The sequence below is a fragment of the Chlorocebus sabaeus genome, chromosome 9, assembly GCF_047675955.1.
Source record: "Chlorocebus sabaeus isolate Y175 chromosome 9, mChlSab1.0.hap1, whole genome shotgun sequence".
Taxonomy (NCBI): Eukaryota; Metazoa; Chordata; class Mammalia; order Primates; family Cercopithecidae; genus Chlorocebus; species Chlorocebus sabaeus.
Genome location: NC_132912.1, coordinates 45,230,713 through 45,246,279, shown reverse-complemented (window position 1 = coordinate 45,246,279; position 15,567 = coordinate 45,230,713). Strand labels below are relative to the sequence as shown.

Genomic DNA, 15,567 nt, shown 5'->3' with positions numbered 1-15,567 from the left:
TCCTTGGACCTTGCTCTGAGTAGCAAGAGGAGAGGCCTTTGGTGGGAGAAATGTGGAGGAAGAGCAATCGGATATAGAAGGTGAAGACAGAAAAGGGTCAGGAGAAAGCATTATGTTGCTCTTATTTTTGAGTACATTTTTAGCCAGAGAAGAAGAAGAAGAAAGAAAATTCAGAATGTTTTACTTGAATACTTAAATTGTTGTTATACGTAGCTACTGTACTGATGTTAATACAGAAAATGTTCTTGATATTTAAGAAGTCTGTTGCAACTAAATTTGAAACAAATATGTCAATATTGAAAGCGTATTTGCTATTCCTGATGAGTTTTGTACATCTTCCTCCGTGAGTGGATCAAGAAATATTGAGATGGCTAAGCTACAAATTACAAAAATGTTGGCATACCATTATACCATCTGGGTATGAAAATCAGTGAATATTTATATTGAGTATTATTCTCTTAAGTATATATCTAAGCTGATCAATTCATAACACTTTCACTGAGGAGATGTACTTAAAATAAAAGTATGTACTCCCACACATTTCGATAGCCATTACAAATGTGGCTCACTAATCTTTAGAGCTATGCCATATGCCCTGTCCTGACTCTAAAATCTCCAGTGCACTCCTTTATAAAAATAATAGTAATTAAAATCATAGATAAGGTTGTATTTCCCTAGTTGGTTCCTCTGTGTGGATTTTGAACTTCAGGGATAATCGAATCACAATTTAGAACCGGAGTTTTCAACCACACCTAGGATTCCTAAATGCCAAGTGATAGACGGTTCCTTGATGATGAGATAGCTCTGAATGTTTCATCTGTGTCTGTTTTGCTTTTTTGTCTTGTCTTAGCAACCAGGTTAAAGCCTGGTATTTTCTTTACAAAGGGAAATATTTTGGTTACATATTCATTTCCCATCTCGTGGCATTCTGCTTTCTTTGCACTTATTCAGGATGTACACTTATCCTATTTTTACCTAAAACAAGCAGATGAATTAATGGTTTCAATTCTCATATTTGAATTTCTTAGATTTCTTCAGTGTTTCAGAAATAAATTTTAAAGATATTACTGAATCTAGAACGACCTAATTGTAATTAAAACAGGTTTTAATTTAAAGAGTATTGATTATGATTTTAAGTACTTTTTTTCTAAAATGCATACATGCAATATGGTCATGCATATTTAGCCTTAAAATGGTTAGACATAAATTTTACGTGTCTTAGAGAGTTTGTATCCCTGAATTGTCTTAATTATTGATCAATCATCTCTCAGGGGAAACAGCATATATACTTGGTATCTTTAAATATATTACAGGATGTCATACTGAAAAATTAAAAATAGGGAAAAATTAGAGATTAAGCATGTTTTATTATTATTTGATGAAAGGAGCTATATTTCTGTGTCAAAGAAATGTCTGTTTTTTCTTGAAGCTAAGTTTTTTATAAGAGCTTTTTCATAACGCTAGTTTAACAACTTATAGTAAAACAAATAGAATAAGTTTTAGCAACAAAGCAATTGTCGAATTCATTCCTTGAACACCAAAACCATTACTTTCAATAACCATTATTCCAAACTTGAATTACGCAGGTTAATGATATATAAAAAGGCTCTGGAAATTGACTTCTAGTTTTTGATACTTTCATACTAGGGTTTTTTTTTTTTTTTTCTTTTTTTGAGACAGAGTCTCGCTCTGTCATCCGGGCTGGAGTGTGGTAGCATGATCTTGGCTCACTGCAACCTCCGCTTCCTAGGTTCAAGTGATGCTCGTAGCTCAGGCTCCCAAGTAGCTTGGGTTCCTGGCATGTGTCACCATACCTGGTTGATTTTTGTATTTTTTGTGAAGAGAGGGTTTTGCTATTTTGGCCAGACTGGTTTGCAACTCCTGGCCTTGAGACATCCACCCTCCTCAGTCTTCCAAAGTGCTGGAATTACAGGCATGAGCCACTGCACCGGGCCTGGATTAGTTTGTTGATGGGTACGTATTGACCTTTTTGTATAAGTGGATCAAGAAATTTTAAGAGGACTAAACTAGAGAACCCCATAAATGTAAAAATAATCGTATTTCACAGAGGTACAAATTAAATTTATTTGTTAACTTTTATTCTATAAATGAATATTTATGCTGATAAATTTAGAACATGCAATGATAAGTGAATTGTACCTTTGAAGCCTCTTCGCAAATTTGCAATTCCTAAATTGCAGGACAAATTGAAGAACATAATAGCTACTTGTAGTATTTTGACATAAATGATTCTCATGTGTTTTCTTAACCATATGCGACTGCATTTTGCCGTTAGCTTTGACATTGTTTTGTGTGTGGGGGTGAGGTGTCATGACTTGGTCATACTAAATACAACTTCTTTCCTTACATAGCAGCTTACTCCTACTGGTATTAGGATTTTTCTGCTTTAGTTATTGTCACTTTAAATATCTTTTCACTGTGGAAATCTTCACAGCATGTTTGATGAAATTTTTTCGTTAAATTTTCTTAGGGATATTTCTGTCACATTGGCATGTTAACAAAGACAATAACCCAAAAGACCCCACAACCTAGTGTAATCCCTTTTCCATCCAAGCATGAGGATTCATCTTCATATTCACACTGTGTGAATGTTTGGTAGGCTTTGTCAGGCTTGCATATTATCAATTATATATGTCCCTTTTCTTTTAGAGTCTTCTGATAAAGATGGTCTTCTGCAGGTAACAACTTTTCTATTTTTATCTTGAATATTAACTACATATTTTATGAAGTATACATTATATATTAATTATTTTATTTCCAAACCCATTTAGCCTACCGGTGGAATGAAAGCTTCTCATCCAAATAAAGCCTTAGAATTGAAGGACAGAGAAACAGTCAAAGCAGGTAAATTTTGTAGTTTTAATTTTACTCTGGAAAGAAGAACACTAAAATATTTGAAATGCTGAGAGCCCTTTTATTCCCAGTGTTGTTTTCTTTTCAAAATTTGACGGGAAATCTTGGTCCAAATAATGCCAATGTTTGTATGTATGTTTGAGAAAATGCCATTTAGAAGCCTAAGATTAAGAGTTTAAAAAAACATTCTGCTTAACCTCATGTGGTTCAACTTTAATGTCCTGATAGTATAAAGTTTCCAATTTGCAATTTCTGTACGTGCTTGGTTTTCAGGCAGGTGAATTTTGAGACTGTGAAATATTTGCAGTGGTTCAAACGCTGATTGGAATTCTGATCTTAGAGGAAAGTTTCACTTGCTGACATGACAGTTGTGAGTGTTGTCACTCTGAGAATCGAAAGAAAATCAGTTTCTGTTCTTCTGATTCGGTGACTGAGTGCGTGTGTGGGGTGTGTGTGTGTGTTTGTGTGTGTGTGTGACTTATAATTTTAAAAAATCATGACTTGATGGCTCTTTGCTAGACACGGTGTTTTAGAAGAGTGACTCTAAAGCATTTGAGTCACTTTTTATGCTACTGTAATTAATTGCCTAGAGGTACAAAACAGCCTGAATTAGTTTTGGTTGTCATTCCCAGGCACGTTTGAAACATTTTACACCAGGCTGTGCACGGTGACACATGCCTGTAATCCTAGCGTTTCGGGGGACCAAGGCGGGCAGATAACTGAAGGTCACGAGTCCCAGACCAACCTGGTCAACATAGTGAAACGCCATCTCTACAGAAAATAACCAAAAATCGCCGGTTGTGGTGGTGGGTGCCTGTAATCTCAGCTACTCTGGAGGCTGAGGCAGGAGAATCGCTTGAACCTAGGAGGCAGAAGTTGCAGTGAGCAGAGCTTGTGGCACTTTAGCCTGAGTGACAGACTGAGACTCCATCTCAAAAAGCAAAGGAAGGAACAAACAAAGCCTCACAGCGTATGTGTGTGGTTATAGACTATGTGTAGAATTTGTTTTCATGTCTTAAATTTTCTTTTTTCTTTCTTTTCCTTTTTTCGAGAGGGAGTCTCGCTCGCTTGCTCGCTCTCTGGCCCAGGCTGGGGAGCAGTGGCGGGATCTCGGCTCACTGTAAGCTCTGCCTCCCGGGTTCACGCCATTCTCCTGCCTCAGCCTCCGGAGTAGCTGGGACTACAGGCGCCCGCCACCACGTCCGGCTAATTTTTTGTATATTTTAGGAGAGACGGGGTTTCACCATGTTAGCCAGGATGGTCTGGATCTGCTGACCTGGTGATCCGCCCACCTCGGCCTCCCAAAGTGCTGGCTTTACAGGCCGGAGCCACCACACCCGGCCCCAGAGTCTTTTTACACTAGTCCCACTTATTGTCTAGAAGTGACCAATATTCTAAACTACTTTTTAAAACAATTCTGATGCATGTTTAAATATTTTACAACGTGTGTGCGTGCTCATATTTAATGTGTAAAATTATTTTTTCAACTTCTAATGCGTACATGGGTGTACAGTGTAATTTTTGGCAACATTCTTTTGTGATCAACATGATAATTTTTAGAGACACCCATAATGGACACAATTAACTGTGTTTTTTCATATTCGTTTGCGTATAAAATTCCCTTGTATGGCTGTACCATACTTAACTATACAATTTTTATGCTGATAAGTAATGAATAAAAATGAAAACATGCAGATTTCAGAGTCTTCGAGTTAGTTTTATCTACTGACTTAGATAAGTCTCTACTGTAATAGAAATTGCAGTGTCAGTCAAACTAAGTAATACTACAAAATGAATATGTACAACGAAATGGGAGATTATAGGTAATTAAAGTTTCCTGAAAGAACAGCAAGTATAGAACTTACTGTGTTTCATGGGAGAAGAGAAAATGACTGCTTTGTAAATAAAAAATTCATACGAGTTAGTCAAATTTCTTTTTTTCTGCATTATAATGAATGCTATAATGTTAATTTTCAGGCTTTTTAGATTTCAATTCTAACGGATTGACTATAGAAGTAGTGACAGTAATCGACAAAAAGAATATACTGTCTATAGAGGGAGAAAACTTCAAATTTGTGAATGAAAGTAGATTTGTATGTGTTTTAAAGTTTACAGTAGAGAAATGTTCTCATGAATGTATCTGTGATTAACCTTTATAGCTCAGAAGTTCCCATCAGAATCCAAACAAAAGGACGATGAAGAAGATTATTTGAATTTTGAGGTACTGTGTATAATTGATTTTTTAAAAATATTAGTGTTTCATGATACGAAAATATAAAATCAGAGGCTTAGACTTTATTTTCTCACCTCCGCATATGTCCCCCCCAAATTATGTTTGATATTTTTCAGAATATGCTTATAGAGAATCTATGTGCTAAGTAGATTACTGCTTCGTAGTGAAGTTCTGGTAATTTCTAGGATTAATTTAAGAAGCCAGTGTGGTATAGTGTAAAAAATAAGGCTTAGAAGTCACTAGAAATTCACGTGGGATCTGAAATAAGTTTGTCTAAAAGTGAAAGAATTACACTGAGTCCTGCTGAGGACAAATTTATGATTCTATGGTATATCTAGATGTACAAGAGTTCTAATTGAATTCGTAGAGAGACAGTTTAAACTGCAGTATTGTAAAGGTTGGGGCCCGAAAAATTAATGCTGGGAATTGACACATTGACATTTCTTTCTTGTTCAGTATAGACCTGAGGGATCATTTTAGGAGAAAGAAAAGCGTGAAGAATAGGAAACCTTGTGGGACTATAATAACAAGAGTATTGGTTGAGTAGTCTTTTGAAAAATATAAATTATTTTCACAAAAGAACTCCTCGAGTCCCTTTATGGCAGGCAGTCAAGCTGCAGCAGCATGAGCGTCAAATAATAGTGATGTATTTTAAGGTCACAGCTGTGGAAAGACGTGGACAATGTGTGACCTCTTAGAAATAAGCAGCTGCTGCCTGGTGGTAACAGCAAAGGGTGGAAGTCAATAGACAAGTAGATTTTATCTGATTTGTCATCAGACAAAAAGATTTTAATATTTGTTTGCTTTCGTTTAGACATGACATAATTTTTCTTTCTTACTGCATTTACATTCTATTGAAGCACTTTTCCGATCAGCATAAATTTTGTCAGAAACTCGTTGCTTGTTTTAAGCCCCTGTTTACTGAAATAAAGCAACTTTTTCAACATTCTGTGCATACATTATATGACAGACTCTCAAAGTTCTCTTCATGACATGCATCATTTTTAACACTAAACGACTCTCTGATCATGAATAGTTTAAATGTTTAATGCGGTATGTGTTATGGCAACTAGCAAGTGTATTGTATTTTGTTTGAAATGTCATGCTTATTTTTGATGAGGACTACAACACAAGTTAGATATTTTTGAGAGAGTTACTTTTTGAAATACGCAGGAGTGAATTATTTCGTGAATGTGATTTGTTTTTCCTTCTCACTAACCAAGTTCATAGCGTCATGAACGTACAGACAAGCTTGATGTAGAGAGTGTTACTTGAGGTTTTCTATCAAAATGTTTTGGGTTTCAACACACGTCTGCTCTTAAGTCGAATTGCTTGTAAAGTAGGAAACTGTGTTTTTCCAAAAGAGTTTATTTAGGAAATTTTGATACTCTTCATTATTGGGATTTCTCCGTTGAAATTATTTATTGATATTACTTTTAACAGAATTTCCTTGAGAATCTTTTACAGAATGATGTGTATTTACCCAAGGCTACACATCGAAAAGAATTCGATACAATAAGTGGAAAATTAGAAGGTAAGAATCATTTTTTATTTAAAATGTCATTTGACCAAATATTTCTCTAAACTGATGAGGAGGAATATCCCCTAATAGCCAAAGAAAATCACCTCCTAAATGCAAACATAGAAAAAAACAGAATTGAAATGGGTAGTAAATTGTACATCTTATCAGATTTTAGCAACAGACTACATTGAGAGCGCTGAAAGTTATCTGAATTATTAGTTTGAATTCAAGATATTCCAAGACCTGAGGAAAATGAGAAAATAAGAAAGAAGACAGTAGTAACAGAGGAAATGAAGACTGAGAAAGACAGACAGTACACAGAGTACAGGAAGGAACAAGAAGCAGGTTTAATATAATGGAGGATGGTAAAACGAAAGGATTCTTTAGGAAAAGATCGGGTATGGTTAGAAATTTGGGAAGAACATAAAGTGACCTTCTAGTACCAGAACTTACCAGAGAATTAGCTTAAAAATGTTGTGACTCTTCCCGTCTTTCTCACTGGTGGGAAGCCATTAGGGATGGAAGCACCTGACCATGGAGAGCTGTGTTGTATTTGCAGTAGGTGAGAATAAGCATATATGCACGGCCACACGTGTATGTAATTTGTCACATACACTCCGTATAGACCAGAAGTTTTCAGACGTTAGAAAATCAGCTGGAAACCTTGTTAACAATTCACACTGTGATTCAGCCGACTTGGGATTCTGCATTTTTAATAAGTTGTCAGGCGATGCTGATGCTGGTTGTCCTTGGACCTTGCTCTGAGTAGCAAGAGGAGAGGCCTTTGGTGGGAGAAATGTGGAGGAAGAGCAATCGGATATAGAAGGTGAAGACAGAAAAGGGTCAGGAGAAAGCATTATGTTGCTCTTATTTTTGAGTACATTTTTAGCCAGAGAAGAAGAAGAAGAAAGAAAATTCAGAATGTTTTACTTGAATACTTAAATTGTTGTTATACGTAGCTACTGTACTGATGTTAATACAGAAAATGTTCTTGATATTTAAGAAGTCTGTTGCAACTAAATTTGAAACAAATATGTCAATATTGAAAGCGTATTTGCTATTCCTGATGAGTTTTGTACATCTTCCTCCGTGAGTGGATCAAGAAATATTGAGATGGCTAAGCTACAAATTACAAAAATGTTGGCATACCATTATACCATCTGGGTATGAAAATCAGTGAATATTTATATTGAGTATTATTCTCTTAAGTATATATCTAAGCTGATCAATTCATAACACTTTCACTGAGGAGATGTACTTAAAATAAAAGTATGTACTCCCACACATTTCGATAGCCATTACAAATGTGGCTCACTAATCTTTAGAGCTATGCCATATGCCCTGTCCTGACTCTAAAATCTCCAGTGCACTCCTTTATAAAAATAATAGTAATTAAAATCATAGATAAGGTTGTATTTCCCTAGTTGGTTCCTCTGTGTGGATTTTGAACTTCAGGGATAATCGAATCACAATTTAGAACCGGAGTTTTCAACCACACCTAGGATTCCTAAATGCCAAGTGATAGACGGTTCCTTGATGATGAGATAGCTCTGAATGTTTCATCTGTGTCTGTTTTGCTTTTTTGTCTTGTCTTAGCAACCAGGTTAAAGCCTGGTATTTTCTTTACAAAGGGAAATATTTTGGTTACATATTCATTTCCCATCTCGTGGCATTCTGCTTTCTTTGCACTTATTCAGGATGTACACTTATCCTATTTTTACCTAAAACAAGCAGATGAATTAATGGTTTCAATTCTCATATTTGAATTTCTTAGATTTCTTCAGTGTTTCAGAAATAAATTTTAAAGATATTACTGAATCTAGAACGACCTAATTGTAATTAAAACAGGTTTTAATTTAAAGAGTATTGATTATGATTTTAAGTACTTTTTTTCTAAAATGCATACATGCAATATGGTCATGCATATTTAGCCTTAAAATGGTTAGACATAAATTTTACGTGTCTTAGAGAGTTTGTATCCCTGAATTGTCTTAATTATTGATCAATCATCTCTCAGGGGAAACAGCATATATACTTGGTATCTTTAAATATATTACAGGATGTCATACTGAAAAATTAAAAATAGGGAAAAATTAGAGATTAAGCATGTTTTATTATTATTTGATGAAAGGAGCTATATTTCTGTGTCAAAGAAATGTCTGTTTTTTCTTGAAGCTAAGTTTTTTATAAGAGCTTTTTCATAACGCTAGTTTAACAACTTATAGTAAAACAAATAGAATAAGTTTTAGCAACAAAGCAATTGTCGAATTCATTCCTTGAACACCAAAACCATTACTTTCAATAACCATTATTCCAAACTTGAATTACGCAGGTTAATGATATATAAAAAGGCTCTGGAAATTGACTTCTAGTTTTTGATACTTTCATACTAGGGTTTTTTTTTTTTTTTTTCTTTTTTTGAGACAGAGTCTCGCTCTGTCATCCGGGCTGGAGTGTGGTAGCATGATCTTGGCTCACTGCAACCTCCGCTTCCTAGGTTCAAGTGATGCTCGTAGCTCAGGCTCCCAAGTAGCTTGGGTTCCTGGCATGTGTCACCATACCTGGTTGATTTTTGTATTTTTTGTGAAGAGAGGGTTTTGCTATTTTGGCCAGACTGGTTTGCAACTCCTGGCCTTGAGACATCCACCCTCCTCAGTCTTCCAAAGTGCTGGAATTACAGGCATGAGCCACTGCACCGGGCCTGGATTAGTTTGTTGATGGGTACGTATTGACCTTTTTGTATAAGTGGATCAAGAAATTTTAAGAGGACTAAACTAGAGAACCCCATAAATGTAAAAATAATCGTATTTCACAGAGGTACAAATTAAATTTATTTATTAACTTTTATTCTATAAATGAATATTTATGCTGATAAATTTAGAACATGCAATGATAAGTGAATTGTACCTTTGAACCCTCTTCGCAAATTTGCAATTCCTAAATTGCAGGACAAATTGAAGAACATAATAGCTACTTGTAGTATTTTGACATAAATGATTCTCATGTGTTTTCTTAACCATATGCGACTGCATTTTGCCGTTAGCTTTGACATTGTTTTGTGTGTGGGGGTGAGGTGTCATGACTTGGTCATACTAAATACAACTTCTTTCCTTACATAGCAGCTTACTCCTACTGGTATTAGGATTTTTCTGCTTTAGTTATTGTCACTTTAAATATCTTTTCACTGTGGAAATCTTCACAGCATGTTTGATGAAATTTTTTCGTTAAATTTTCTTAGGGATATTTCTGTCACATTGGCATGTTAACAAAGACAATAACCCAAAAGACCCCACAACCTAGTGTAATCCCTTTTCCATCCAAGCATGAGGATTCATCTTCATATTCACACTGTGTGAATGTTTGGTAGGCTTTGTCAGGCTTGCATATTATCAATTATATATGTCCCTTTTCTTTTAGAGTCTTCTGATAAAGATGGTCTTCTGCAGGTAACAACTTTTCTATTTTTATCTTGAATATTAACTACATATTTTATGAAGTATACATTATATATTAATTATTTTATTTCCAAACCCATTTAGCCTACTGGTGGAATGAAAGCTTCTCATCCAAATAAAGCCTTAGAATTGAAGGACAGAGAAACAGTCAAAGCAGGTAAATTTTGTAGTTTTAATTTTACTCTGGAAAGAAGAACACTAAAATATTTGAAATGCTGAGAGCCCTTTTATTCCCAGTGTTGTTTTCTTTTCAAAATTTGACGGGAAATCTTGGTCCAAATAATGCCAATGTTTGTATGTATGTTTGAGAAAATGCCATTTAGAAGCCTAAGATTAAGAGTTTAAAAAAACATTCTGCTTAACCTCATGTGGTTCAACTTTAATGTCCTGATAGTATAAAGTTTCCAATTTGCAATTTCTGTACGTGCTTGGTTTTCAGGCAGGTGAATTTTGAGACTGTGAAATATTTGCAGTGGTTCAAACGCTGATTGGAATTCTGATCTTAGAGGAAAGTTTCACTTGCTGACATGACAGTTGTGAGTGTTGTCACTCTGAGAATCGAAAGAAAATCAGTTTCTGTTCTTCTGATTCGGTGACTGAGTGCGTGTGTGGGGTGTGTGTGTGTGTTTGTGTGTGTGTGTGACTTATAATTTTAAAAAATCATGACTTGATGGCTCTTTGCTAGACACGGTGTTTTAGAAGAGTGACTCTAAAGCATTTGAGTCACTTTTTATGCTACTGTAATTAATTGCCTAGAGGTACAAAACAGCCTGAATTAGTTTTGGTTGTCATTCCCAGGCACGTTTGAAACATTTTACACCAGGCTGTGCACGGTGACACATGCCTGTAATCCTAGCGTTTCGGGGGACCAAGGCGGGCAGATAACTGAAGGTCACGAGTCCCAGACCAACCTGGTCAACATAGTGAAACGCCATCTCTACAGAAAATAACCAAAAATCGCCGGTTGTGGTGGTGGGTGCCTGTAATCTCAGCTACTCTGGAGGCTGAGGCAGGAGAATCGCTTGAACCTAGGAGGCAGAAGTTGCAGTGAGCAGAGCTTGTGGCACTTTAGCCTGAGTGACAGACTGAGACTCCATCTCAAAAAGCAAAGGAAGGAACAAACAAAGCCTCACAGCGTATGTGTGTGGTTATAGACTATGTGTAGAATTTGTTTTCATGTCTTAAATTTTCTTTTTTCTTTCTTTTCCTTTTTTCGAGAGGGAGTCTCGCTCGCTTGCTCGCTCTCTGGCCCAGGCTGGGGAGCAGTGGCGGGATCTCGGCTCACTGTAAGCTCTGCCTCCCGGGTTCACGCCATTCTCCTGCCTCAGCCTCCGGAGTAGCTGGGACTACAGGCGCCCGCCACCACGTCCGGCTAATTTTTTGTATATTTTAGGAGAGACGGGGTTTCACCATGTTAGCCAGGATGGTCTGGATCTGCTGACCTGGTGATCCGCCCACCTCGGCCTCCCAAAGTGCTGGCTTTACAGGCCGGAGCCACCACACCCGGCCCCAGAGTCTTTTTACACTAGTCCCACTTATTGTCTAGAAGTGACCAATATTCTAAACTACTTTTTAAAACAATTCTGATGCATGTTTAAATATTTTACAACGTGTGTGCGTGCTCATATTTAATGTGTAAAATTATTTTTTCAACTTCTAATGCGTACATGGGTGTACAGTGTAATTTTTGGCAACATTCTTTTGTGATCAACATGATAATTTTTAGAGACACCCATAATGGACACAATTAACTGTGTTTTTTCATATTCGTTTGCGTATAAAATTCCCTTGTATGGCTGTACCATACTTAACTATACAATTTTTATGCTGATAAGTAATGAATAAAAATGAAAACATGCAGATTTCAGAGTCTTCGAGTTAGTTTTATCTACTGACTTAGATAAGTCTCTACTGTAATAGAAATTGCAGTGTCAGTCAAACTAAGTAATACTACAAAATGAATATGTACAACGAAATGGGAGATTATAGGTAATTAAAGTTTCCTGAAAGAACAGCAAGTATAGAACTTACTGTGTTTCATGGGAGAAGAGAAAATGACTGCTTTGTAAATAAAAAATTCATACGAGTTAGTCAAATTTCTTTTTTTCTGCATTATAATGAATGCTATAATGTTAATTTTCAGGCTTTTTAGATTTCAATTCTAACGGATTGACTATAGAAGTAGTGACAGTAATCGACAAAAAGAATATACTGTCTATAGAGGGAGAAAACTTCAAATCTGTGAATGAAAGTAGATTTGTATGTGTTTTAAAGTTTACAGTAGAGAAATGTTCTCATGAATGTATCTGTGATTAACCTTTATAGCTCAGAAGTTCCCATCAGAATCCAAACAAAAGGACGATGAAGAAGATTATTTGAATTTTGAGGTACTGTGTATAATTGATTTTTAAAAAATATTAGTGTTTCATGATACGAAAATATAAAATCAGAGGCTTAGACTTTATTTTCTCACCTCCGCATATGTCCCCCCCAAATTATGTTTGATATTTTTCAGAATATGCTTATAGAGAATCTATGTGCTAAGTAGATTACTGCTTCGTAGTGAAGTTCTGGTAATTTCTAGGATTAATTTAAGAAGCCAGTGTGGTATAGTGTAAAAAATAAGGCTTAGAAGTCACTAGAAATTCACGTGGGATCTGAAATAAGTTTGTCTAAAAGTGAAAGAATTACACTGAGTCCTGCTGAGGACAAATTTATGATTCTATGGTATATCTAGATGTACAAGAGTTCTAATTGAATTCGTAGAGAGACAGTTTAAACTGCAGTATTGTAAAGGTTGGGGCCCGAAAAATTAATGCTGGGAATTGACACATTGACATTTCTTTCTTGTTCAGTATAGACCTGAGGGATCATTTTAGGAGAAAGAAAAGCGTGAAGAATAGGAAACCTTGTGGGACTATAATAACAAGAGTATTGGTTGAGTAGTCTTTTGAAAAATATAAATTATTTTCACAAAAGAACTCCTCGAGTCCCTTTATGGCAGGCAGTCAAGCTGCAGCAGCATGAGCGTCAAATAATAGTGATGTATTTTAAGGTCACAGCTGTGGAAAGACGTGGACAATGTGTGACCTCTTAGAAATAAGCAGCTGCTGCCTGGTGGTAACAGCAAAGGGTGGAAGTCAATAGACAAGTAGATTTTATCTGATTTGTCATCAGACAAAAAGATTTTAATATTTGTTTGCTTTCGTTTAGACATGACATAATTTTTCTTTCTTACTGCATTTACATTCTATTGAAGCACTTTTCCGATCAGCATAAATTTTGTCAGAAACTCGTTGCTTGTTTTAAGCCCCTGTTTACTGAAATAAAGCAACTTTTTCAACATTCTGTGCATACATTATATGACAGACTCTCAAAGTTCTCTTCATGACATGCATCATTTTTAACACTAAACGACTCTCTGATCATGAATAGTTTAAATGTTTAATGCGGTATGTGTTATGGCAACTAGCAAGTGTATTGTATTTTGTTTGAAATGTCATGCTTATTTGTGATGAGGACTACAACAGAAGTTAGATATTTTTGAGAGAGTTACTTTTTGAAATACGCAGGAGTGAATTATTTCGTGAATGTGATTTGTTTTTCCTTCTCACTAACCAAGTTCATAGCGTCATGAACGTACAGACAAGCTTGATGTAGAGAGTGTTACTTGAGGTTTTCTATCAAAATGTTTTGGGTTTCAACACACGTCTGCTCTTAAGTCGAATTGCTTGTAAAGTAGGAAACTGTGTTTTTCCAAAAGAGTTTATTTAGGAAATTTTGATACTCTTCATTATTGGGATTTCTCCGTTGAAATTATTTATTGATATTACTTTTAACAGAATTTCCTTGAGAATCTTTTACAGAATGATGTGTATTTACCCAAGGCTACACATCGAAAAGAATTCGATACAATAAGTGGAAAATTAGAAGGTAAGAATCATTTTTTATTTAAAATGTCATTTGACCAAATATTTCTCTAAACTGATGAGGAGGAATATCCCCTAATAGCCAAAGAAAATCACCTCCTAAATGCAAACATAGAAAAAAACAGAATTGAAATGGGTAGTAAATTGTACATCTTATCAGATTTTAGCAACAGACTACATTGAGAGCGCTGAAAGTTATCTGAATTATTAGTTTGAATTCAAGATATTCCAAGACCTGAGGAAAATGAGAAAATAAGAAAGAAGACAGTAGTAAAAGAGGAAATGAAGACTGAGAAAGACAGACAGTACACAGAGTACAGGAAGGAACAAGAAGCAGGTTTAATATAATGGAGGATGGTAAAATGAAAGGATTCTTTAGGAAAAGATCGGGTATGGTTAGAAATTTGGGAAGAACATAAAGTGACCTTCTAGTACCAGAACTTACCAGAGAATTAGCTTAAAAATGTTGTGACTCTTCCCGTCTTTCTCACTGGTGGGAAGCCATTAGGGATGGAAGCACCTGACCATGGAGAGCTGTGTTGTATTTGCAGTAGGTGAGAATAAGCATATATGCACGGCCACACGTGTATGTAATTTGTCACATACACTCCGTATAGACCAGAAGTTTTCAGACGTTAGAAAATCAGCTGGAAACCTTGTTAACAATTCACACTGTGATTCAGCCGACTTGGGATTCTGCATTTTTAATAAGTTGTCAGGCGATGCTGATGCTGGTTGTCCTTGGACCTTGCTCTGAGTAGCAAGAGGAGAGGCCTTTGGTGGGAGAAATGTGGAGGAAGAGCAATCGGATATAGAAGGTGAAGACAGAAAAGGGTCAGGAGAAAGCATTATGTTGCTCTTATTTTTGAGTACATTTTTAGCCAGAGAAGAAGAAGAAGAAAGAAAATTCAGAATGTTTTACTTGAATACTTAAATTGTTGTTATACGTAGCTACTGTACTGATGTTAATACAGAAAATGTTCTTGATATTTAAGAAGTCTGTTGCAACTAAATTTGAAACAAATATGTCAATATTGAAAGCGTATTTGCTATTCCTGATGAGTTTTGTACATCTTCCTCCATGAGTGGATCAAGAAATATTGAGATGGCTAAGCTACAAATTACAAAAATGTTGGCATACCATTATACCATCTGGGTATGAAAATCAGTGAATATTTATATTGAGTATTATTCTCTTAAGTATATATCTAAGCTGATCAATTCATAACACTTTCACTGAGGAGATGTACTTAAAATAAAAGTATGTACTCCCACACATTTCGATAGCCATTACAAATGTGGCTCACTAATCTTTAGAGCTATGCCATATGCCCTGTCCTGACTCTAAAATCTCCAGTGCACTCCTTTATAAAAGTAATAGTAATTAAAATCATAGATAAGGTTGTATTTCCCTAGTTGGTTCCTCTGTGTGGATTTTGAACTTCAGGGATAATCGAATCACAATTTAGAACCGGAGTTTTCAACCACACCTAGGATTCCTAAATGCCAAGTGATAGACGGTTCCTTGATGATGAGATAGCTCTGAATGTTTCA

The 15,567-nt window shown here is 35.7% G+C and overlaps 1 protein-coding gene across 1 annotated transcript in view; it reads left to right on the top strand.

The window, feature by feature from the left end:
• Positions 1-15,567, top strand: part of LOC103215739 (ankyrin repeat domain-containing protein 30B-like) — a 213,756-nt gene that overhangs the window by 46,396 nt on the left and 151,793 nt on the right. The window contains 8 exon segments of the mRNA XM_073018916.1: positions 2,671-2,699; positions 2,793-2,865; positions 5,034-5,095; positions 6,551-6,641; positions 10,047-10,075; positions 10,169-10,241; positions 12,410-12,471; positions 13,927-14,017. Coding sequence (XP_072875017.1) covers positions 2,671-2,699; positions 2,793-2,865; positions 5,034-5,095; positions 6,551-6,641; positions 10,047-10,075; positions 10,169-10,241; positions 12,410-12,471; positions 13,927-14,017 — 510 coding nt within the window.